The sequence below is a fragment of the Anas acuta genome, chromosome 16, assembly GCF_963932015.1.
Source record: "Anas acuta chromosome 16, bAnaAcu1.1, whole genome shotgun sequence".
Lineage (NCBI taxonomy): Eukaryota > Metazoa > Chordata > Aves > Anseriformes > Anatidae > Anas > Anas acuta.
This window is the reverse complement of record NC_088994.1, coordinates 7935749-7960832: the sequence shown is the minus strand read 5'-3', so window position 1 is coordinate 7960832 and position 25084 is coordinate 7935749. Positions and strand designations below refer to the sequence as shown.

At 49.2% G+C, this 25084-nt stretch overlaps 1 protein-coding gene across 4 annotated transcripts; it reads left to right on the top strand.

The window, feature by feature from the left end:
- The first annotated feature begins 3382 nt into the window (after nt 1–3382).
- On the top strand, nt 3383–23481 carry GGT7 (gamma-glutamyltransferase 7). Of its 4 annotated transcripts, XM_068700363.1 has the most exons (16): nt 3383–3649; nt 3956–6705; nt 7195–7421; nt 8245–8396; nt 9171–9285; nt 9833–9900; nt 10541–10614; nt 11029–11222; nt 13343–13430; nt 14145–14272; nt 14715–14803; nt 15522–15674; nt 16438–16555; nt 17814–17951; nt 18661–18760; nt 20425–23481. In XM_068700363.1, the coding sequence occupies exons 3-16, from the start codon at nt 7254–7256 to the stop codon at nt 20586–20588; spliced, it is 1749 nt and encodes a 582-aa protein (XP_068556464.1). In that variant the 5' UTR covers nt 3383–3649; nt 3956–6705; nt 7195–7253; the 3' UTR covers nt 20589–23481. The 4 variants fall into 4 exon arrangements, with proteins under 4 accessions (XP_068556464.1, XP_068556461.1, XP_068556462.1 ...); XM_068700360.1 differs by lacking the exon at nt 3956–6705; XM_068700361.1 differs by having other exon boundaries at nt 3383–6705.
- The last annotated feature ends 1603 nt before the right edge of the window (nt 23482–25084 follow it).

Below are 25084 nucleotides of genomic sequence, written 5' to 3'. Positions count from 1 at the left end.
TTAAATGATATCAAACAAAAATGTCTATATTTGATCTCCGCATCCCCAAACTTGCTCAACCTTTCAGTCTGATGCTTTCAGCTGAAATAAGAGGAAAAGAAAGCATTAATCTCCCACAAGAATTACATAGCCTGCTGGTTCTAGGTCACCCTTTGCTACTGGCATTGTTTGCATCTTAGCTGTTCTCAGCCACCAGTAACATCACTGTATACTTGAAATGCTGTAATAAATGTGGCCTGAATAATCCACTGTGGAGCTTCTGTATGCTCTGGTCTTTGAAGTTCTGCAAAATGTTGGGAGTGTGGGATTCCATTAGGAGTTTTAACTTTGATAAATACTTTAGCTAGCGGTTCTCTGGGATTCTTAGGTCTCTTGTATTGTAGGCTTGACTGCAATGCTTTCAAAAGTGGTTAGAAACATTTCTTGTGTAAGTAGGTAGCTAATGCTTATATCCATGCTTTAATGGGTGATTAAGAAGGTTAAGCCACGTGTTGCCTCTGTATAAGCTCTTCTGCCTCTTCAGCCCCTGCATGGCGACGCACAAGCATGGCAGAGCTGCACTGCAGCATGCCCCTGTCAGGTCCAGGGCATGACTTCAAGCACCATTGTAAAACCTGCAGAGTGAAAGAGTGGAAAACAGGAGGGTTGCTTATCTGCCTTTTCCTCAGTTGCTCACAGCCCCACCAGCTAAGTTTCTTGGTCTTTGCAGTTCATTACTATTATGTTGGACAGAAGCTGCCAGCCTGAGCTGAGGAGGATCCTCTGTTGAGGACTGTGACCACGTGGAAAAGACATTGGTTTCTGGATCTCCTCGAAGCTCCTGGTAATTTTTGTTGGTGACTGCAGTTGCTAAATGGCAAGTTTTTAACCTCTTAAGGTTTCTGCTTTAAGGAGTACCTCAGTGGCTGGAAGCAAATTCCTCTAGTGCTGGTCTCTAAGAGAACTAAACTCATGGCATCTGCCCTGAAAGAAGGGAGGTCAACTTTGAGAAGCCCACGGGGAAGGGGCAGCCTGCAGAGTGGAGCTGAGCATCCTTCAGTGATGAGCACTGTAAAAACAAGGTATTTTTGCAGAGCCTCAGGTGACTGACAGAGGAATGGTCTAGGAGAAAACATGAAGGTGGCAGTATGAAAAACAGCAACAGCTGGGATGAGGCAGTGCAGTGGGTTTGGGCAGCACCGTTGTGCTCAGCAATTTTGGTACTGGCACCATGAGCATGCTTGCTTTGCTCTTCCTGCTCCTTGAAGAGTTGGTGATTAAGCTGATGGCTGGTGGGAGTCTGCTGCCGTGGAGCTGTGACCAGTGGAGAAAAGGAGTCAGAGAGCTAAGTTGTGCAAGCTGCAGCTGTTGGGACACAGTTCCATCAGGAGGCCACATCCTTCAGGGTCCACATGATGGTGCAGAGAGGAGGCTGTACTCTTTGCAGGCTCTGTGAAATTCGCTGCTGGAGGCAGCCCTGTAGGAATATCAGTTTGGCTCTCAGCAAAAAGCTGTGGGTCCCTGGCAGGAAGGAGCATGAGGAAGATATTCCCTGACTTGATTGTGAGGCAAGGATCTCATGTGGAATTGGCAGAGAAGTTTTCTGTGGTCTTTCTAGAGCTGTCTGACCCTAGCTATAACAACTGCTGTCAGTGTGGTGTAGCTCTGCAGCAGTTACGGCTGAGTACACAGCATGGGGTATGTTTGTTATCTGTAGTTTTGGTCCAGCAAAGGAATTTTACGGACATCACTTTGTTTAATGGAGCTTGGGATGTCCTTAAATCAAACAGTGTCTCTTGAGGATGGAGCACACCGATGAGGTTTCAGAGTCTCCGTCTGCTCCACGGAGGTGTCATTTGCATCTTCCTGCATCTTCCCAGATTGATTTCCAAGCTTCCAAAGGCTGTGCTTGCAGCTTGCTGGGATTCAGCCATATGCAGGTGACAGAAATTATTTGGTGTGGTTCACCAGCAAACATAAGACTAGTAGGGGCTAGAGTTGGGTTGGTCTGGGCCAAGCAGGGTCAAGAAAACCCAAGAAGCGTGAAGTAGAGCTGTGTCTTCAAGCACTGTTAAATCATGTCACAGACCAGACAACTGGTGATGACACTGAGAATTTCTGGGACAGTGGGGTTACTAACACGGTGAAGGGCCTAGAGGGGAAGGCGTACGAGGAGCAGCTGAGGTCACTTGGCCTGTTCAACCTGGAAAAGAGGAGGCTGAGGGGAGACTTCATCACAGTCTGCAGATTCCTCATGAGGGGGAGTGGAAGGGTGGGCACCGATCTCTTCTCTTCAGTGACCAGTGATAGGACCTGAGGGAATGGAGTCAAGCTGCAACAGGGGAGGTTCAGGCTGGATATCAGGAAAAAGCTCTTCACTGAGAGGGTGGTCACACACTGGAACAGGCTCCCCAGGGATGCAGTCATGACACCAAGCCTGTTGGGAGTTTAAGAAGCATTTAGACTATGCTCTTGGTCATATGGTCTGCGTTTTTGGGTAGACCTGTGTGGTGCCAGGAGTTGGACTCGATAATCCTTGTGGGTCCCTTCCAACTCAGGATACTCTATGATTCTACTTCCTAGGGTGTTGAATTTCAAGATGTCTGTTAATACTTTATCAGGCCAGTGAGCGTAGGAGGATGCAGTATGCACGAAGTTCCCAGCCTTGGAGGAGATACTGTGGTGGGGAAGGGACCCCCTCCAACTCCTGGGGATGGGAAGACTGGAGAGATCTGTGAAAACAAAGCAGGCTGAGAGGGGCTTCCAAAAGCCAAACAATCCTCCCGTGAGCCTTTATCTGGTTGTGCCCATCATCCCCTCTCCATGAGCAAAACCCCTGCCCCAGCAATGGTTAGGTGTGCATCTGTCTGCGTGAGGAAGCATTGAGTAAGCCAGGAGAGATCCTCCTGTGCTTGAGCCTGAGAAGGGCAGGGGGCTTTAGCTAGCTCCTTGGAGGCAAGCGGGGCATGTACCCCGGGGGACTTCCCAGGGCCAAGCAGCCTGTCATCACGCAACATGTTCTGCTTACAAAAGCAGCAGCTGTCCAGGATTAACCAGGGCAAAGGCTGAATTCTGCAGATTCAGCAGCCAAGCACCACGCATCAAGCTGAGAGAGACAGCCCCGTGTCAGCATGGGGGCACAGGGAACTCATTAGCACAGTGCTTTGGTCAGCCCAGAGCGAAACGACCTCTTCCATCTCCAATGGAAGATTTATTTATTTATTTATGTATTATTTATGGTCAATTTATCGCTGTTTTTTAGGTCAGCCCCTCAAGCAGCCCCCCTCTCTGAGCTCTGGCCCGGCCTCCCTCCCTCGCCGGGGGGCGCACGGAGGCCGCTCCGGGCCCTTCCCGGGTCTCGTCAGGCGGGGCCCGGGGGCTGGGGGCGCTGCGGAGCCGCCTCTGAGCGGAGCCCGGCGGGGCCCGGCCCTTTCCGGCAGCGCGGAGCCGGGCGGGATGGCGGCACCGGGGGGCGCGGCGGGGCCCGCGGTTGAAGCGGAGGCGGCGGCGGGGGGGGGCCGGCAGCGCGCCCTGGGCGCCTACTCCCCCGTGGACTACATGAGCATCACCAGCTTCCCCCGCCTGCCCGAGGAGGAGGCGGGCGGAGCGGCCGAGGGCGGCCTCCGAGCCCGGAAGGAGGAGGACGCGTTCCTGGGCGAGCAGGACACGGGTGAGGGGCGGCGGCCCGGCCCCGCATGCTCCCGGCCCCCGCGGCGCCCCCCAACCCCGCGCCGTGCCAGGGCCGCCAGGTCAACCCGGCACCCACCCACCTCCCCCCCCGCCCGGTCCCTCGCGGCCTCCCCGGGGTCGCTGCCGTCTCCCCCCGCGTTCCCCTCCGAGCTGCGGGCGGCACGGCCGAGCCACGGCGACCCCAGGGCCCTGGGGGCTGCCGCACGTTGTCGCCTCGCTGCCCGGGCAGAGCGGATCGGCGTGGGGGATGCCATCAAAGCACAGCTCCGTCTCATTCATTTCACAGCTCGCATCCACATTTCAGCCTTTCCCACTGCAAACAGCTGGTGTTGCTCGTCCTGTCTGCCTCGGCCATGTGCTCCAGGGGGGCTGAGTGGTGCCTTCCTGGCCTTGGTGCTGTACACAGCACGCAGGAGCTTGCTGGGCTCCCACCTCCTTATTTTTCCCAGTCCTTGCAGAGCCCCTCATTGGTCTTGCTGGGCCATGCCTAGAGTAGCAGGCACTGGGACTGCCCTGGAAGATGGTGTTAGCAGCAGATACAAGGACTTGGGCAAAGAGCTAGCACTCCTTCCTGCCAGATGCATGATTTTAATAAAGCCAGGTGTACCTTTCATCCTTGAGAAAACCTTTTGCCTGTTTTTATTTTATTGCTTTCTTGTAAATAGTCCAGAGTATTTTTTTTTCTCCTCCATGTCATGTTTCCACAAGCAACATAGGCCTTCACTGCCTAAGATTCCCCAGTAACTACCACAAGCCCTGAGCTCTTCCTTGTGTAGCACCACTGACTGCAGTTCACTGCACGTGGTTTCGTTAGTCCCAGGGCCTGCTCCTGCTCTGACCCATTTGCTGAGGGAGCAGGATTTGGGGTCTGAGGAGTGACAACAATTGGTCACAAATTGCTCCGCAGCCAAGTGCATGCAGCTCCTGGACTGCTCGATAACCCGCAGGTGGATGTCAGCGCCACTCGTACCGTGTCCTAGGCCTCATCTCACTGTGTCCAAGTGGTTTTCATTGTCCTCATCCCATTCCTCCCAGTACTCCCCTGTGACTGGACCCTGCAAGGTGAAGTTGCCGTGGGCAGTATGGCAGGAGTAGCACGAGATCTCTTGTTTTGTGTGTGGGGCACAAGCAGAGGTTTCTGTGGTTTGGGCTATGCTGGGGTCCTGCCAGGTGCAGGTCTCCACTCCGAGCACTTGGTGTCCCCAGGTGCCACCTGGAAGAACTGCATTTCCTGTGCTGCCACGTGGAGCCTCGCACTCGTCTGACATCATGTGTGTGTTGCAAAAGCCATCCATGCTTCTTCATGCCACATCATCTGCCAAACCCATAGGGGAGGTAATCCAGACCTTTGGTTTCTGCCACACAGATGGTCTCACTAACAGGGGTGTACACTGTTGTGCTGTTGGTGATGGGGAGAACCACCCCAAAGGACTGCAGAGTGCCATGTTCAAGTGCCCACTGGGGCACGCAAACAGCTCTGGCCTCTGCTGGCCCCACCGCAGCATGTCCTGAGCCAAGGTGGTCCTGTGTCCCCACAGCGCCGGTTCCCACAAGAAAACAGGCCTCCTCCACAGCTCCTGTGGAAGCCAAGTAGGGTTTGGTGGCTTCTCTTGCAAGGAAGAAGGGGGAACACTGGTGCTGGGACAGGCACCTGCACATTAACCGCACAGGATGCTTCTTGCCCTGTGCTCCAGATCAGCCCGTTCCTGCCAAATCATGGCCACGCTGTCCACGTGTGTGGTGGTTTTACCTTGCTAGGCAGCTGAACTCCACCACAACCATTCTCTCATCCCCTCAGAAGAGGAGGGGAAGAAGAAAAGGAAAGAAACAACTCACGGTCTGAAATAAGGATAATTTAATTAAATGAAAAATAATTATTAAAGGAAAAATATTATTAATGAAACAATTTAACTAAAGGGAAAAGGGAAAGGGAAAAAAACAAACAAAAAAAAAACACAAGCAAAGGCTGTGTGGAAGTGCAGAGGAAAGAAATTACTCTCTGCTTCCCACCAACGAGCGATGCTTGACCACGTCCTTGCAGCAGGGCCTCAATGCATGTAGCCGGTGTTTGGGGTACTTTGCCCTCAGCTGGGTCCCCCTGCCCACACGCTGCAGCTCCATGTGCTCAGACCAGAGGTGCCAGTTCTGTGGCCTTCCCAGCTCTGCTCCTGAGTCCCTGTGGTATGAAGGGGATTAATCTCACTCCAAGGGGATTCTCTGGCTGTGGGGTTGCAGCGCTACTGAAATTAGAGCTGCCACCCCCCTGCCTGGTCCCAGCGACCTGCCTGGGGCTGAGCATGGCCCTGGGGTACTGTCACAGGACAGGGTGGCAGCCCCCAGGGAGGTGCTTCTGACAGAGGAGGCAGAGGTGCAGCGGGGCTGTGGGGCTTTCTGCTTGCTTGTCACCACATCCAGAAATGTCCCCAGAACAGAACGGCCCCAGGACAGGCACACAACCCTGCCACCACCATCACCACCCCTTGGATGTCTGCTGAGCGAGTGACGAGCTGGGCTGTAGGGACCCCTCAGCCTTCATCTCCCCAGCCAAAGTTCCAGGTTTGTGCCCCAAACTCCTGCTGGGCCCCAGCAGCTCACAATCCCCCAGTCCAGGCCAGCCCCGCTGCAGACTGGTGGGGAGCAGTCCTGAGCACCTCGCCCTTGCTGCTGAGTGCTCCTCTTCCTGCCCTGCTTGTTTTTGGGGAGCCCCAGGACCTCCTGGCTGCCCTGAGCCGATCGGGGCCAGGTGGTGACCATCAGGGACAGCCCAAACGGTGCTGTCTGGGTGTGCTCAGCAGGCCTCCTCCCTACCTCAAAGGCAGCAGCTGATCTGGGCAGAGTCAAGGTATGTTTTGGATCTTTTTGGTCACCCTGAGACTTGCTTTCTGCCTGGCCAAAACTCTCTCCCATTGCATTCACCACCTGGGCATTCAGCACGCAGCTGGATCTCGTAGGGGATCTCGTCAGCCAGAGGAAGGAATTCAAGCAAAGCCTGTCCTGCAGCCAGGCCTGGAGGACCCGCTGAGGTCCAATTTGCAGGTTTGTTCTTCTCTGCCCCCCACTTCGTCATGCTTCAGTGGATGTTTCCTGTGCCTGGGCCTCTATTTTGCTCAGATGCTCAAGCATAGCTCCAAATAAGGCTGCTGCTCTTTCAAATCTGAATTTCCTCTTCTTCAGTCTTGATGCATTTCTGAGACCTGTTTGCAAGTCAGCCATCCAAATGGGTCCGTCCCTGGAAGCTTGTGAACAGACTAAAATGGAGAAAAATTCCATCTTTTTTTTTTTTTTTTTTTCCCTCTTAATCTCCATGGAAGTCATCTTGGAATAGGTAGAGCTAAAGGAAGGAAACAATAAAAGAGCCCAGAGCAGCATCTGAGCCAGAAAGTCTATTGAGAGCTGGTATCAATAGGGAAGGTAATAGCCTTGCTGGACACAGCTCCATGTAATGTTAGTGCTGGGTAAACACTGCAACAGGAGCCCTGTGTTGCTCAATACCTAACCCTTGTTTTCTCCCTGCTGCTCACAAAGACCCAGACTCCTTCCTGAAGTCTGCACGTCTCCAGCGCCTGCCCTCGTCCTCCTCGGAGATGGGCAGCCAGGACGTGTCCCCTCTGCGGGAGACCAGCAAGGACCCGTTCTCCGGAGACTGCAGCTGCCGGCAGGATGGGCTGACTGTCATCATCACTGCCTGCCTCACCTTCGCCACAGGGGTCACGGTGGCCTTGATCATGCAGATCTATTTCGGGGACCCTCAGGTAAGATGAAACTGGCTTTAGAGCATGCTGTGGGCTTTGGCTCTGAAAACAGAAGAGGTTCCCTCATCTGCCTCCTTGCCAGTGGTTTAGCCCTGGTAGGTGTCAGCGAGACCCTGGGTGCTGAGTCCCTCTCTCAGCAATTGTCCTAAATTCGTAGAATCATAGAATATCCCGAGTTGTCTGAAAGCTTTATCGTGTTGCTTTTTTAGGAGCTGGGGGCAATTGGTGGTGTCAGACTGAGGTCTGAGCTCCTGCACCGTGCTGGGGCAGCTGTGCCCAGCAGGTCTGGGGGTGATGTGGGGGCAGCAGGCAGCCCCACTGGTGTCTCTCCAGCCATAGTCAGAGCCAGCTGTGAATGCTTTTCAAGAGCTGCTCTTAGAACAGCAGGAGGTAATGTCTGTGCATCTCCACTTGCAGAGTTTTAGGGATCCATATGTCAGGGCCCATCTCTGGAAGGATCTGTGCAGGGGGATTGCTGAAATCAGAGCTGACCCCTCAGCAAAACCCTCCCATGGAGCAGTGCTCCTCTGCAGAGCAAAGGCAGCGTGGTTGTAGGGTCATGCCACCTTCAGGAAAAATACACCACAGAACATTTTCAGCTGTAGCCTGAGGGGCATACAACCATCATGGTCATCTTCTCCACCTCATGCCCATCAGGGCAGACCTGGCTGCAAATCCAGAATGGGAGTTTTGTGCATTTTTTTGATTATTTGCTTTCTTACTGGAATTCAAAACGTGGCTGTTGGGAGCAGAGCAGCTTGGCCCTGCGGCTACCTGGCCGAAGCGGGTTGACAGCCTGGTACAACCATCTCCTCTCCGGCAGATCTTCCAGCACGGTGCCGTGGTGACGGACGCTGCCCACTGCACAGCCCTGGGCATCAAGGTGCTCAACAAGCAGGGCTCCTCGGTGGATGCAGCCATCGCCTCAGCCCTCTGCGCGGGAATTGTGAACCCCCACGTGTCGGGCATCGGCGGGTAGGTGGTGACCCCTGCCCTCTGCGGGTGGGCTCAAGCGTGTTGGTTCCTGTCCTGCCAAGCTACAGCATGCAGGACCAGGACTCTGGCCTCAGGACGTGTCCATGTCTGCATGGGGATATTGACCTTCCCACAGGCTGCAGCCACTGAAAGGGCCCGATGTGGCAGCAAGGGACAGAGCCCCCTGTGAGGGAAATTCTGTGCCTGTGGTAGCAGCTGCCAGCACAGTGCCAGCCGCAGGCTTGAGAGAGTTGAAAAGTGACTGTGGGTGACTGAGCCCCAGTGCGGGGTGCCAGCAGCTCACAGCACCCAGGGTCAATCCCAGCACCTGCAGAGATCGAGCGCTTCCCTCTGTAAACTCTGCTTCTCGTTAGCAGGAGCCCAAGGCCCGATTCCAGCCGGCCCCGACTCCCCTCCTGCTCCCGGTACATCCCTGGGCTGGCGCCTGCGTGGGCCCAGTGCACTTGGCTTCACAGGAGATCCTGGGAGCATTGCATAAAACCACCTGATAGCTCCTCCAAGCTGGGCAGGAGGTTGCTCCGTTGTAAGCAAAGCACCTGCTTTGTTGCAAAACAGCTAGTATTAGAAAGCAAATCCCACACTGTCCTAGCCCAACAGTGGAACAGAGCCAGTGGCTCTCTGGGCAGGCTGTCAGGGGCTGACCCGGCCTTGCTGCAGGCTCAGTCAATTCAAACCCATGCTTTGTGCTGGCATTATGGCAGTGGCTGCATCTGGGACAGACGGTGCCATGCCATGACCCCACTTTTGCCACAGGGGTGGGGTGATGCTGGTCCACGACATCCGGAAGAACCGGAGCCAGGTGATCGACTTCCGTGAGGTGGCTCCCCTGGGCATCCCGCTGGAAGGGGACCTGCAGAAGGACACCAAGGTGAGGAGCCCTCCCTCGGGGCCAGAGCTGGCTGGTGTCCCCAGCTGTCCTCTCCCAACAGCTCCTGGGTCCAGTGGAAGATGCCCAGGGAAGTGGCTGGAGACCTCGTCCACCATGGGACGTCCATGCCCTGCAGACATGGGGAGCCTGTGGGAAACGCTCCTTCATCATCCCTGGAATGCCTGGAGTGTGCAGGGCTTGGGGAGCAAGGAGGTCCGCTGGGGTGAGGGCAGGGAGTAAGGCATCTCCCTCCAGCAGGGGGTAGCTGGGAGAACAGAAGTTCCAGGAGGGAGCAAGGTCCTGTGTCATTCTGCTGGGTTATTTCTCCTGACCTAGTTGGGCTGACACTGGTATTGCAGTTTCCTCTTTCCTTCCAAGGACTTATTCCCTAATTTAGTGTGTTGCTACAGACCCCTTCTTGTCTCCTAAAAACGATGCAAACACCTTCCTTATGAGCATGAAGTGCAGCTCCTTGACTTGCAGCTGGGGACCATGTCCTCACAGGAAGGAGACTCTACTCTTCTTTTTCATCCTTCCTTTTCTACAGCCAGGTCTGCTGGTGGGGGTGCCAGGCATGATACAAGGCATGCACCAGGCGCACCAGTTGCATGGGAGGTAAGCTCTCTGCCCCGCGCAGGCTGTGCCCCACGGTCCCCGGGGAGCTGGGAGTATGCAGCCCCTCACCATCAGACTGTGCTCTCAGCCACTAGTCAAAAACATTAGTAAGCGGGTAGCTGTGGGCTTGTGTTGAAAAGTACCTTCATCTTTTGGCGCTTTATTTAACGAAATAAATCAGCTTGGTCAGATTTTCTACAAAGTGAAATTCTGGCAAATGTTTTCTAACAGGACAGACAGTTAATGTTATCTTAGAAATATGTGCAGAATATTTTCACGCATTTTCATACATTTTTCAGCTCTCTCTTTAGATAGACACTGAGAAATGTGGTTGTCCTTGTTGCCCTACTGGGACAGCAAAAGGGAGAGTCTGAATAACTGCTCAGGAATGTGAGGTTTTGCTCCAAAGATGCCCATTTCCCCATCTTTGCATTGTCATTTCCTCTGGGGCACAACACGGATCACTGCGATGATCCTGCTGAAAAGAAATGACAAAGCTCAGTGCTCATTTTGGCCACAACTGGCCCTGCAGCCTGGTGTGCCGAGAGCCCCCAGGTGCAGAGGCCAGCCCCTGCCCGCTCCGGTGGCTGTGCCACGCACCTCCAAGGCACACGGCTCCTCCTCTGCTCTCCTTTGGCAGGCTCTCCTGGTCAAAGCTGCTGGGCCTCGTGGCTGCTGTTGCTCAGGACGGGTTTAATGTCACACATGACTTGGGTGAGCACATGCTGGGGAGTCAAGGTGGCTGCTCCGTGCAGAGGAAGCCACCACAAGGGTACCAGGCTGTAGGCAGGGCTTGAGAGGGAGTAGGTGGTTGTATGTGGGGTATCAGAACGCTTTGGAATTGGGAATGGGTGGTGGTGGGAGGTGAGCAAGTCAAAGCAGGGGTCTACAAGAGGGGAGCACGGTGACAGCTAACCTGGAGCCCTTCCCCCGGGCTGGTGGGGAGGTGGTGGGGTTTCTTTGGGTTTCCTTCCTAGCTGCAGTGGGGATGCAATCTACCCGCCTGTGGTCTGTCTCGCTGGTTTGGAAATGGCAAGAGGCAGCAGCAAGTCCCCAGGTCCCCTGCATGTCCACGCATCCTGGGGTTTCTGGATGCCCTTCCCCTGCCCCTCCCCTTCTCACCCACAGCCAAAGCTCTGACTGAACTGAAGGACCTGAACTACTCTGACAAATTCCGGGAGATCTTCCTGCCAGACGGCCAGCCTCTGCTGCCTGGCATGTTTGTGAGGCGCCTGGACCTCGCAGCCGTCTTGGAGCTGGTGGGAGCAGAAGGGCCATCAGCCTTCTACAGCGGCAACTTGACCCAGGAGATCATCTCTGAGGTGAGACACATCTGTCCTTGTCTCTGCCCAAGGCCACGGCACAGTACAGCCTGGGAGGGGAATGCCACCTGTCACATCACCTCGTTAAGCTGGGACAACACCTGGAGATAAGCTCCTCACTCCTTATTGGAGAGGTGCACTACTGGTGAGAAGAAAATTGTTGTCGTTAATGGGACTGTGTGAGTTACAGGCTCTGTGAGGATGATTTGAAAACAAAACTGTGAGCTTTGTGGGTGGATGATCAGACAGTCTTGGTTCCACTTAGGTTTGCCCAAGTTTAACTCCTGTTGCTGGAGGTGCTCTAGAAAAGAAGGAAAAAACAAGGAATTACTCCAGTAAAAAAAACAAACAAAAAACAAAAACTACTGTGGCCAGAGTGGGAGAGGTGATGAATATTTATGAGCACACTAAGACAATTTTTATGTAAGTTATACTGGAAATCTACTTTATACCTGTGTAGCTGCAGTCAGGGTGGTTAGTGGGACCATTTTCCCCTGTCACCATGTTTCAGGTGATGCTCCTTCAACACGTCATCAGGAATCTGGGCTGGGCTTATTCAGCTCCAGCCTTAGACATGTGAGCTCTGTGTTAGGAAACCTTCTCCTATGGTTCACATGGACCACAGCGGAGGTGGAGAACAATGAACAGAAGTCCCAAGCTTGTGGTGCATCTCCACAGCCTAACCCTGCTTTATCACTCCTTTCCCCTGATCTGAGGGCTGCTGCAGGGAAACACAGGCTCTCCGTGGAGGAGCAAGGCCCAGGGTTGCAACACAAAGGACCTCACCAGGCTCTGGATCAAGTGTGCTAGCCCAAATTCGGTTGCAGAGCAAAGTGCTGGCTTCCCACATCAGCTTCACAATGTTTATTGTTTCAGCAAAGGAAGGGGTGTTAAAACTCCAAAACACCCTACCCTTTGTTTCTATCATGAGCTGGGAAGGCACTGGTGCAGAAAAGTGTTATCCAGGGAATTTGAGACGGTGTCTGCAGTATGTGGCTGAATGGGTTTTCTGTATTTTCTGCGCCCTCTGACTCCACCTGCCCCATGTCCTGCAGCTTCGCCCCAGCTCTCCTTTGGCCGAGCTCCAGGAGCTTCTGGCACAGGCTGATCTCAGCCACTGAGAGCAACATGGCTGGCTCTCTAGGATCGCCTTAGGGAGGGAACAGGCACTCCACAGAGGAGCTACAATTTCTTTTGCAGTTTTGGGGTGGTTTGACATGCTAACCCCTCTAGATACACACTACTTTAGCTTTCCTGCTTCGGTGACTCCACCACTTCTGCTGGAGTTTTCCTGCCAAGTTGGGTGTTCTGGATAGAAATCCAGAGGTCACACAGTAGCAGAACCTCTTAACAGCCTGCATGGCTTCTCCTGGGAGAAAGACAAGAGGTGGCCCACGAGCACAGTACCACCTGTGTACTGACTGTGGTACTTGTGTCAGGGGATTTTAAGGCCAGCAGAGTGATGGTCTATTTCCATCATGATGGTCCATGATGGTCTATTTCCATCATGATTCAGCCATAGAGGACCTGCAGTGGAGGGAATTACCCACCTTTACTGCATACATGAGAATTACTAAACCCAGTACGTTCTACCTCTGGGAAAGTATTACAGAAAGACCAAGGGTACATCAACATTTCTATCACCTGAAATAATTAAAAATAGGGCGGGAATTGAGGCATAAAGGTTTCTTATGATAGGCACCTGCTGCACCCAGGGTCCTTCCTGGAAGTAGTCAAATGCTTCATAACCATTAACATATGCATCCTTGCCACCGGGGGGGGGGGGAAAAGGGGGAAGAAGGCTGCAAGGCAATGCAAGTCCCCATCCTCATGGGTTGGCAGAACTTCCAGCACAGCTAGAGTGAGCTCAGTGGGTGAGCTTTTGAAGGTGAGCTGCAGAGCTTCCAGAGGTAGTGAGTGGTGAGCTAGGCCACCAAGGCCATGAAAACACAGATTATTCAAGGGATCCTGAAAAAAATAGCGCCTGGATTGCACTGGAAGTGGTCAGAAATCTCACAGGTATTTAACAACATGGTGATTGCTCACCCAGGCCAGCATGAGGAATGCAGAAAGCCTTGACCCAGCTTTTTCAGCATGCACTGCCTTGTTCTCCCACTCAGGTGCACAACTATGGAGGAGTCTTGGTGGAGGAAGACTTCAGCAATTACAGCGTCATAGTGGAGGATCCTGTCCACACGGTATATCGAGGTAAATGCTGCTGCCTGACCCACTGCCACGCAACTGCAGTTAAAAGTTTGCTTCATCTGGCAGGAGGTGACAATGTCTATAATGGCATCTGCAGAAAAGCCCTTCTGGGAGATTCCTTCTGTTTCCTACTGAGCCTGATGCATCAGAGGAGGTTCAGGAGGTTTCTAGAACTTTCAAATGGGCCTGTTTTTTTCCTTGGTAGTGACCCATTGTGTTTTGATAGAATTTTACCATGTAAAGATGCAACATGGTCACACATTGATGCAATATCTAGATGTAGCTGGATCACACACTACTGCCTACATCTGAAGATGACTCCCAAAGTTGATCTACAGAGGAGAAAAGTTTGTTTTATGCAAAAAAAAAGTTTATAAAATATCATATTCTTATAGAAATCCCTGTATTCACTCTCCGTACAGCTGTAACATTACAAACCCATTTCATCTCCATTCAGCCATACTGAAGTCCAGAAACCACACAGCCAACCAACAAGAATTGAATTTCAGATGTAAAGAAACATCCCTCTCTGGACTTCCTTTATGCATCTTAAAGAAACAGAAAGACACAGCAGGAATATTTTAGGAAACACTTTTTAATTATCTCCCCAAATCTGGAAAGGCTTCCCCATCCTCAAGAATACTACTTTATGGGAAAGAATTATCACTGAACAGTATCTAAAAATGGAACTTCATTTCTCTCTTCTTCCCTTCACAGGTCATCTTGTTTTGACTCCCCCACCTCCACATGCAGGTCCTGCACTGATCACAGCACTGAACATCCTTGAGGGCTTTAACATCTCAAGTCAAGCATCCAGGGGGAATATCTTGCACTGGATGGCAGAGGTAAGAGGAGATTCAACATTTGTCTGAATTTGTTAGGCTGCTGGAGAATAATTCATTTATTCCTTGGTTGTACAAAATTGTTTTTAGGTAATTCCCAGAGGAGAATGAGCAAATAGACTGCTAAAGTGTAAATCTGAGCTGTGCTGCTGCCTCAGATAGTTGCAGATTCTGGAGCCTGCTGCTCCCTCATACATAAAATATCACCTGATACACTCAGCTCCCTCAGCATACAGTTTGCCATGAAAATCTGATGCCCCTTGATCCCCATACCCATGTGGCAGCCCTTTTCACTGAAGTGGACATTTGAGTTCATAGGGTTTAGCCAACATGTTGGATGAGCAGGTACCTCCTCTTTGGGGTATCAAAGATGGTTTTCCAGGTCCACCTAAATGATGCTATATGTCTGTCTGTCTTTCTTTCTTTCTTTGTGTGTTCAACTCAGACCTTAAAAGTAGCCCTGAGTCAAGCTAGCAACTTGGGAGACCCATCCGATGATGTGTCTGTCACTCATGCTGCAGAAAGCATGTTGAGGTAGGTCTGAGGCTGATGGGCACAGTGGTAGTTGCAAGATGTCTGATCTGGATATCATTTGGGGATTTACTCTTTTCAATGCACAGGGAGACCTGAGGTTTTTCTGCCTCTGTTTTACTGAGGAAAGGTCAGTCTTTGAGTGTCCAGCCTAGCGATCACTTTCCCACAAGGATCACAGCTGGTACCACAGGTCTCTGGAGATGAATCATCAAATGTCCTTACACAGAGGTTTTCTGGAGCCAGTTTGATCTTGAGGGTTCCTCCCACTTTCTGAGCCCTCTAACTATTCCTTCTCAGGAGGTCAGACAAACTCTCTCTGCAGTACATCCAATGATGCAGGAGAGGCCAGACTCAGGACTTCAGCCCAGCCTGCTACCTCAGAGCCAGGTTTAGCCATGGTTGGTGGCCAGTGCTGGATCTGTCTCACCCTCCTCTGCACTCAGAGGACCAGCACTCAGCCAGTGGTGACACCTCATGACTGTCAGTGGGTGAGTTCGTGCCCACAGATAGAGCCTGGGAGGTTCATGGTGTTCCCTTGTTTTGTGGGCTGAGCCTACTCATTTCCTTCCATCAGATGAACCAGAGGAGCTCCCTGTCCTTAGGACCAGCCTCCTCAGAGAAGCACAGCCCTTAGCTATGTAGATGTACTCCCACCAAGAGATGTCAAGCATTCTAAGCTCATTGCCTTCTTATCCCTTTCACTCCCTCATTGCTGAAGCAAATCAGAAGCTAACTCCTTGCGCCAGCTGATTAACGACTCCCAGTCCTTCTCGTCTGATTTCCGCCTGCCGCACTTCTCTGTGGAGAGCGGACCTGCTGCCAGCCAGGTTCTTGTCATGGGGCCTGACGACTTCATTGTTGTGGCTGTAAGGTAAAGGAGTTGCTTCTCTCCACAATATGCTCAGAGGGTGGGAGCGGCGAGAATAAAGCAGGTTCAGCAGGACAGGATGGAGCCATATCTGAAGCTCTGTCACAGGGGGCGGCAGGCTTCCCCCCCAAAACAAACCTAGCCTAGAGCTGCTGCTTCAAGCCTACTGGGTCAGCCCATGGTCTGCCCCTCAGAGAGCCTCAAAAGGTAAAGTTTAGTGAGAGAGGTTGTGCTTTTCTAGACAAGATTTGTGGTCACAGAATAAATTTTGAATTGATCCTTAAAGTAAAAACAGCATTTCCAAGCTCCCCAGCCCTGATGGTGCTGTTCTGTCCCAGTTAGTCCTGCAACAAGAAGAATGGGGAAGATGGGATGGAGATATGTGGGCTGTGAAGGCTTTGAGGTACTGCTCTGCCCTGTGCAACCTTACTAACTCTGCCCACAGCCCTTGTGTTCCTGGTTTGGCCAGAGTCTGCTCCCTAGAGAGGTGATGAATTCAGCAGCATGGAGACAGACTCATCATCTAGAGGAGAATCCTTCAGTACAACGAGGGTCTGGCCCACCATTACCCATGTGGTCACTGTGCCTGCTCCCAAATACATGGAGACTCCTGCTGTGCACATCTTACTGACTGTAAAAAAAAAACAAACATAGAATATTCTCTGTCAAACCAAGATTGTAGAAAAAAATGGAGGACTGAAGGCCTCAAGGTGTACAATAAATCACCGAGAGGAATATTATGAGATTTCTTCTTGTTTCTTTTCAGTTCTTTGAATCGTCCCTTTGGTAGTGGAATAATAACACCTTCTGGAATCCTTCTGAACAGCCAGATGTTGGACTTCTCCTGGCAAAACAAAACAATGAACCACTCCATTCCCAGGCCGGTAATGAACAATGTGACAATTTTTTTTTTGAGTTGTCTGCACAACTTTTTTTTTCTTTTTTCTTTTCTCCACAATGGTGAGGCTGTTTGTTGCCTTATTAATAACTTAGTAGCTTTCTATAGACAGTTCTTTGTATCTTTTTATTATACAAGCCACTGAAACAGAGTAAGCAGAAGGCTTTTTGTGTACCAGTTATCACTATAATGCAATGTTGTCAAATAGCATAGTGCAGCTGCATGTCTAAGGCACCTATTTTTGTGCCTGAAGACTGGAGGATAGCCAGTGTTGCTCCGGTCTCCAAAAAGGGCAAGAAGGAGGATCTGGGAAACTACAGGCCAGTCAGTCTCACCTCTGTCCCTGGAAAGGGAACAGCTTGTTCTGGAGGCCATCTTCAAGCATTGGGTCTGTTCAGCCTGGAGAAGAGAAGACTGAGGGGGGATCTTATTGATGTTTGTAAATATCTGAAGTGTGGGAGACAGAGGGATTTGGCCAACCTCTTTTCAGTGGTTTGTGGGGACAGGACAAGGAGCAATGGCCACAGAATGGATCACAGGAAGTTCTGCACCAACATGTGAAAGAACTGCTTCACGGTGAGGGTGACGGAGCACTGGGACAGGCTGCCCAGGGAGGTTGTGGAGTCTCCTTCTCTGGGGATATTCAAGACCTGTCTGGATGCCTACCTGGGCAGCCTGCTCCAGGGAACCTGCTTTGGCAGGGGGGTTGGACCTTATGATTTCCCGAGGTCCCTTCCAACCCCTACAATTCTTTGATTCTGTGATTTTTCTTGAAGCCCAAATGCACTTTAGAGCAACTGTCCTTTGGGAACTTGAATTAAGAATTCTTTTCATGAATTACTACTCTGAATGTTTAACAGTAATAGAAGAAGAAAAATCATAATTTCTCGGAAACACAAAATTACAGATCAGTACTGGTATCTTCCAGTGCTGCCTTGTTGATTCTTCTTGCCATGTATCGCAAAACTGTCCCATTTTGCTGAGTTGATACTTTAGGAGTGGGTGAATGGCTCTGTATTTCCTCTGTAAAACTTCCATGAAAGCCATGGCAAGAAATGGGCTGGATCCTGTTAACATCAGAGAACATTGTCATAGTAGTGACAGTGGCAGCCTTATCAAACTACAGAGGTGTAATTGCCGGCTCAGACAGAAAGAGTAAGAAGTTAACTTGCACAACTTGAACACCAGCAAAGCCTTTGTCGGCTTGCTGAAATTTTTTTGGTGTGTCTTTTCCTCATCTGCAGCAAAACCTCATTCAGCCTCGGAAACGGCCCCTGTCTTTCTTGTTGCCCACCATCGTGAGACCATCTGAGGGGATGTGCGGGACATACCTGTGCCTGGGAGCTAACAATGGGGACAAAGCCTTGAGCGGCATCGTTCAGGTCAGTGCTGTGTCAGGGTGCACACTCCCTCAAGCAGCTGCTGGGCTCAACGCCAAGGGAGGGTCTCCTCCTGCAGTGCACATTTTCCATCCTAACGTCCTAGTCTGTGTAGCTCTGGTAGCTCTTTACCCTATGGAAAGCTCTTTTTAGTGCACTTTAGCCTAAATTCCTCCCTGCTCAGCACTCACTACAATTTGGGGATCTCCTTGCAATTTATTATTTGTAGTTGGGTGAAGTACTTGCCGGTAGCATGACTGTATGCACAACAACACTGGATTATTAAAAGGAAGGTTGGCTCCCATTTTCCTTACCCTTGAAAAGCATAATTCAGGGCAAAATTAAAGCCAACCATTGTTTCCTATTGTTTTGTGAGAAGTAACATCTTCTGGCTGTAACAAATACAGTTTTAGAGATTATGTCAAGTTCCAGACTTACTAACTCTTCTAATTTAGCAGTAACTATGTGGCAAAATGCCCATGCAATCCTGAAGAGCTACCATGTTTCTATCAATGATACATGGGATGCATTTCAAGGTTCTCTTTGTGTGTTTGAAAACCTGCATTAGTTCATGCAGTTTGGCAAGCAATTCAAATTCTTCTTTGCCTGCTGCAACTGCAGATGTTGGAGCCACCTATTAGGGAGATGCTCAGGAAGTTCACTTCTACTCTCATTACTTTTTTACTATTGAGGATCTTTCATTCTCTCGCAGGTTTTGGTAAATGTTTTAGCACTTAACAAGAATCTGAGTGAAAGTTTGTCACTTGGTCGACTTCACCCACAGCTTCAGTCCAACACCTTGCAGGTTGACAGTGAGTATGGATGCTGGGTGTGGTACAGTCTAGAGGTCTGGCATGTTCAGGAGAGTAGCACCATTTCCATAGCACACTGCTGTGGAAGTGCAATAGCGCAGTGTACAGCTCCCCATGTTGTAGGATCCCTGTTGGGTACAGCAGGTTTGGGGTCAGACAAAAGTAGTAATCTAGCTTCATCAAAATTTGGAGCCCTTGCTGAGCCATGCTGTTGTCTTGGGAACAGTCCCTGGCCCCTCCATCACTACCTCTTCCAATTCTTTTGGGTGCTTCTCACCTACCCTCCCTCTGTCCCAACCCACCTCTGAGCAGCAGCCTTACCTGAAAACCTTTTGTGTGATCTGATATTACGTCACTGCGTGTATCCAGATAAACAAGATTGTAAACACATCTTCACCCAGACAGGTTATGAAAGCTAGCAGATCTTCACACACTTTATTACCACTGCCATAAATGCTTTCCTGTCACTTTCCAGTTTGTCTCTCTAACTCTGGGAGCTGCAGAGAAGACAAGGCTTAGGACAAGGCTTTTAGGCTGACGGTACTGGAAATTCAGCATCAACGCTGACACGCTGGAGACTGTACTGCCAGCTCTTGTCCTTGTTATTGCAAGTCTTGGTCTATTTGGTGTTTTTCATAAAGCCCCATATCTTAGCACAGAGAGTCATACATGATATTTTGTTCTTATTTCACACAAAATAGCCAAATTTTCTAGGCCTTCCCATTTCAGAGGAAAATCTAACAATGCCTGTCAGGTGTGACCCACAGGCTTGAAAACTAGAACGTAATTAAAACAAATCCAAAACTTCAAAAGGCCCTAATTTGTAGTTTTGGACATTTGGAATCAACAAGGTATATGTATGGGATTTTTGTGTGCCTGCTAGATTTCTCCAGCTGCATCCCCTGTTTTGTATCCTCAGGCACTTCTGTTCATATGAAAATTACAAAACACCAAATAAAAAAAAATAAAAGCAGAAGAGTGAACAGCCTAAGTTAGGCTGGAAGATTAAGAATTACATAAAGAGGAGGTTGGAAAGCTTATCACGTTCTAATTTACATTTGGCAACTTGGTTTACTGTCATTTGTTTTGAGTTGCTTTGTATCTTACTTTGATTAATGCCATTAGTATTATTTCGAATTGAGCTCTTCAGAGCAGGGACTGCCCTTAGTTCTGTAAACAGAATAATTAGGATCACAGAAACATAGAACTGTTTGTTGGGTTGGAAGGGACCTTAAAGACCATCCAGTTCCAACTCCCCTGCCATGGGCAGGGACATCTCCCTCTAGATCAGGTTGCTCAGGGCCTTGTCCAACCTAGTCTTGAACACCTCCAAGGATGGGACATCCACAGCTTCCCTGATCTATCTGTGCCAACAACATATTTTTCCCCTTTTCTAAAGAGGAGGGTCTTCCATGTGTTTGACTGATCCTCAGGATCTTCTCATTTCCTCCCCTACACAGAACACTGTCCAACTCTTTGCTGCTGAGAGCATGCTCAGGGCGGTGAATGCTGGTCCTCTTCGGCCACTCAGGTCTATCTGGGACACCTGAAAACACCACAGGCAGTTTTGTAGACACTGGAGATCCCAACAGGATTAAGACAGAGCTTTGTATCAAAGGCAACAGTGGCTTCAGTTACAAACCCCTCTTTTAAAATCCCTACAGGTGAACTTCCTGAAGAAGATATTGAATGTCTTGTAGCCAGGGGCCATGAAGTGGATAAAGTCAAGGTGATCTCACTAGTTCATGGGGCCAGGAGAACCAACAGCTTCATCATTGGCCTGAAGGATCCCAGGAGCGTGGATGCTGCTGGAGCCACAATATTATAGCACCTCCCAAACAACATACTCACTGAACAAGGCTTTAGAGAGATCAACCCAAGTGATGTGCATGTTCTGAAATGGCTGCCTCCTTCTCTCCAGAGTGAGACCACTGCATTCACACACATGTATCTACACTGCTGAGTAAACTTTCTGTATTCCCTACCCAGGGTGACACAGGGGGGTTAGTGGTGCCAACATACATCTCTGTTTTTTTCTTTAAAAAAATATTTGAAATGTAAGCAGCCCAGTCATTGTTATAGGAATGAAGGGAGGACACATCTTTTGGCAGCATCTTATCATTAATTTCAGTCTTTTCAAAAGCCCAATTCTAATCAACATCTTAATTTTAATGAGCAGGACCATTAGCAAAGAAAACAATGACAGGAAAAAACAGCTGCTGATAATACTGTAAACTTTATCTCTGTTTCTTTCCCAAGTTCATTCTTTGCCTGTTGTGTAAGTCAATAATTAATGCAGCCTAATGTAGTATTTGTAGGTGCCTGTATCTGGAATATCAGGGAATCCTTTAATGTTCTGTATGGGCCAGCTGACTTTTACCAGCATGCAGCCTCCTGTATTAGTTGCTTTTCTCACATCACTGCATACCTTGATTTTTTTGAGTAAATATTTTGAATTAAGTAGCTGTGCATACTCACTGGAAGACCAATTTTGAACCAGTCTGCCTCTTTATTAGCGTAGACCAGCAATTCACTGCTTTTGTTCCCATAACAGCTGCCCCACCACACGTTTTGTAACCAGAACAATGGTTTTCAACTTTTTACAACTTATGGACCCCCCAGTAGTTTTCTTACATTAGTCCAGCCTCCTCCGTAGTGAATTTACGCTTAGTGGTAATGGACTTACTTTGCTTAGATACTCTCTGGAGATATCTTTGAAATACTACACATACATAAAAAATGCACAGACCATGGACTGAAAACCACATGGAAACAGATTAAGTGGATTCAGAGCTTTCCTTACACTGCCTTATCTCAGTCTGCTTTGAAAGCCTCAGTTGTATAATCCCTACAGAGAGGCTTGGGATTTTCTGCCTGCTAAATTCAGGCCTGTACTTCAGCTCAGGTGGCTATTAGAAAAGCTGAAGAGAATGAGAGAAACGGTACAATACAAAGCAAAAACCACTGAGATATTTTTCTGTCCACAGCACGAAATACAGAATATACGAATACTTCTGCATTTCTTGACTTTAAAAAATGAAAAAAGCACCACATCTGTTCACTGCACCATTTCATTCAATCTGTGCTTGTACACTTCCTCCTATTTTATTTTATTTTATTTTATTTTATTTTATTTTATTTTATTTTATTTTATTTTATTTTATTTTATTTTATTTTATTTTATTTTTTGTTTGTTTTTACTAGAAAGTTAGATAGAGCCACCTGGCACTGAAAAATCTGGAATTTGATCATTTTCTGAAGTCTAAATTGTGATGATTTCCTTCATGGTGCAAACATGTCTATGGCCATTGTACTTATTACATATGTATGTCTGTTTGTTGTTGCCTTGGTCTGTCATTTGATGCACGTTAGCCCAGCTGTCTTTCTGAGGGAGCCTCTCAGACACCGATTTGGTTAAAATGCGCCTCCCTCACACAAGCTGCCATTTAGCACAGGGCATGCATGGGTTGCTTTGAGGTGGTCAGGAAGCTACCATAGATAATTGGACTAATCGCTCCTGACACCAACCAGCTGAGCATCTCAAAGCACCTTACGCTAATTCTTGCAGGTTGTGCTGAGGAGGGAGAGAGATGTTTTTAAGCTCCACTGAAAGGCAGCCACCCATGAGGCAGCTACTTGGCAGATGGGAACATCTACAGTATTTTCTGTTACAAATGTTAGCGGCCTCAGCCAAGAGACGGGGCAATTACAGTGTTATCTTTGGGAAGTTATACACTGTGTCACCAAACTGCCCATATGGCAAGAACAGGCTTTCCTCACGAGAGGGACCTCGAATCTGTTTATTTGTTTTTCTGTCATAGGCGATAGAACTCGTCACTGCCCAAAGTTGGAGCATTCACAAAACATGACATGTCTTGCAACAGACCTCCTTGGGTTTAACAGGAAGGGGAGGATGCATTTTTGTGTGTTGAATCATACTGGTGGAAATTTGGGACTTTCTGGTAGGGGACAGCAATGATGTGTCCTTCAGACATGGAGGTTTACTGGGCACAACTGCAAAATAAATAGTCAGGTAACTGCTGTTACAGTACTTTGCATGAAATATTACAGAACACTTTGAAAGATAACATTCCTATTTATTCATTCAATTATTTTCCCTAATTCCCTTTTGATGCTGCAAACTGTATACATTTGTAAGATAAAGACTCTGGTCTTGACTCAAAAGGGCACTTGAAATCCTCAAGGTACAATTTCAGAGCAATTAATTGCAAAAAAAGATAAAATTTAGAATAATTGGAAGATGGGTCTTAGTCCCCTAAGTAATGGCTAAGAGAAATAAAGATATTTTGAATTATTTCCCATTTTCTCTGTTTAAAATGGCATCAGTGTAGCACAGATGTATTCAGTACTGAAACCTTTCATCAGGTAATTGGCCCAGCATCTCTGGTACTTTGACTCAATCTGTTGTGAGGAGATCTGATCAAATTAATTTGTGGCACCACGAAGTTCCTGACACTTCATTTTGTACGGGTAAGACAGACATTGTAAAATAAAGGGCCGTATCTGGAGATGTGGGTGTGCAGCATCTGCATTGATTTCAACCCAACTATTGCAGATATCTAACAACTCTGAAGCAGAATTTGTCCTGAAACTTGTACAGCAAAGTGTCTGAGGAGCTCAGAACACAAAATACAGGATGGCTGAGAAAAACAATAAATAAAATATTTTAAAAAAGAACAAAATAAAACTAAAAAAATAAACAGATGCCTTTGTCAAATGTAACTATTATGGTCTCGAAAGCAATCTACTTGTTTCGGTTCACATTCATGTTGCTTCCCATCGACGTATGCAGTTTTTTCATTGGGATAAGCTGATAACAGGATCTGGCACTAAGTGTTGGCTCAATCAGTGGCTTCTCACAAAGGTTCAATGCCATTAATGAGTGCAGTTAACAAGCAGTGCTTTGCTAGCTCTGGATACCTCTGTTGACCTGTGTATGTAAAGCCCAGAACACTGCATATAAAAGCCTAAAGGAGGAACAAGGCCAAGGCTGACATCCAGGGGGAATAAGGATGGTCTGGCTTCTCTGCTGTGCCGCTCTGTTCCCATCGTTTTCCTGTTTGCTGCATGGACATGGGGACAGGCTGGAGCCTGCACTGCTCCCACCAGCCTGGGCTGGGTGAAACGCTGCTGAGCTCACTGGGGTTATTAGAGCCACTTTGCTGGTGATGCCTGGGATGAGGAAAGGCTGGAGGCCCCTGCTGCCACTCAGCAGGGCTGTGGGAGCAGGGCTTGCCCTGCCCTGTGCAGCGCTGCCAGCATCTTGTCAGAGGGTGTCCCAGCTGAGGTGGTGGGTTTCTTCTCATGAATGTTCATCTCTTTCATGATCGACAAAACTGTATCTATCCTGCACCAAAGATGCTGCAGATTTTGAAGTTTGAGGACAAATCAGGTGGAGTGGGAATTGCTCCTGCAGCACACAGGTGTTTTCATAACAGCCTGGGAAAGATCTTTCCTGCTTCTGTGATGGACTTCTGCATGTTGGTCAGCGCAAGGAGAGCTCTAGCAGGCAGAGAGAGCTTCCAGAGAGGCAAGGTACCGCATGGAAATGAAACAGGCTGGAGCAGAGGGCAGAAGGCATTACACAGCCATAGCTCTCAAGCACCAAACTGCGCTGCCCACGAAGGGCCCTCCAGTGGCCAGAACATTTTCAGATGCAGATTGTCTTCTGCAACTGAGCCTGTCATAAAGTCCTGTGTGACCACAGCTACTTGACAGTTGTGGCTCTTCCTGCTGGCTACAGGCTGTCTGTCCACCACGACTGTCCCCCAGCACCTCCACGAAGGCAGGGGGATGCTAACACCAGGGCATCCCCAGCCTAGCCCTCGGGTTTGCAGCCAGCTGCCCACCTCTCTCATTCTCACCATGCTCACTCGCATATTAACAAAATCCTAGATAGCTATGGAAAGCAGCATGTTATGAAGTACTAAATGGATGTGGAAGATGGCAAGCTGCTAGTGAAGGAAGGGCTTTTTTTTTCTTTTTTTTTTTTTTTTTTGCAGCTCCATGTGTGATAGACACAGGAAGGTTCTCTGCATGGAGCCCCTCAGCCCAGGGCAGGAAGTTAAAGCACTTGAATGGCTGGAGCAGATCTCAGTGTGCTTCCAGAAAACACCGTACTTTCAGAAAACTCAGTTGTTGAAAAATAATGCCCTATTTGTTATTGTTTGTTATGGTTTATGGCACGTGCTCTGTACTAATGAGGATAACGTATACAAAAACAAGCACACAGAAAAAGGTCAACTTTGCATTAAGATTGTAACTAGGACAAACACAGCAGGATTTGGAGGAAAACAGGGATTT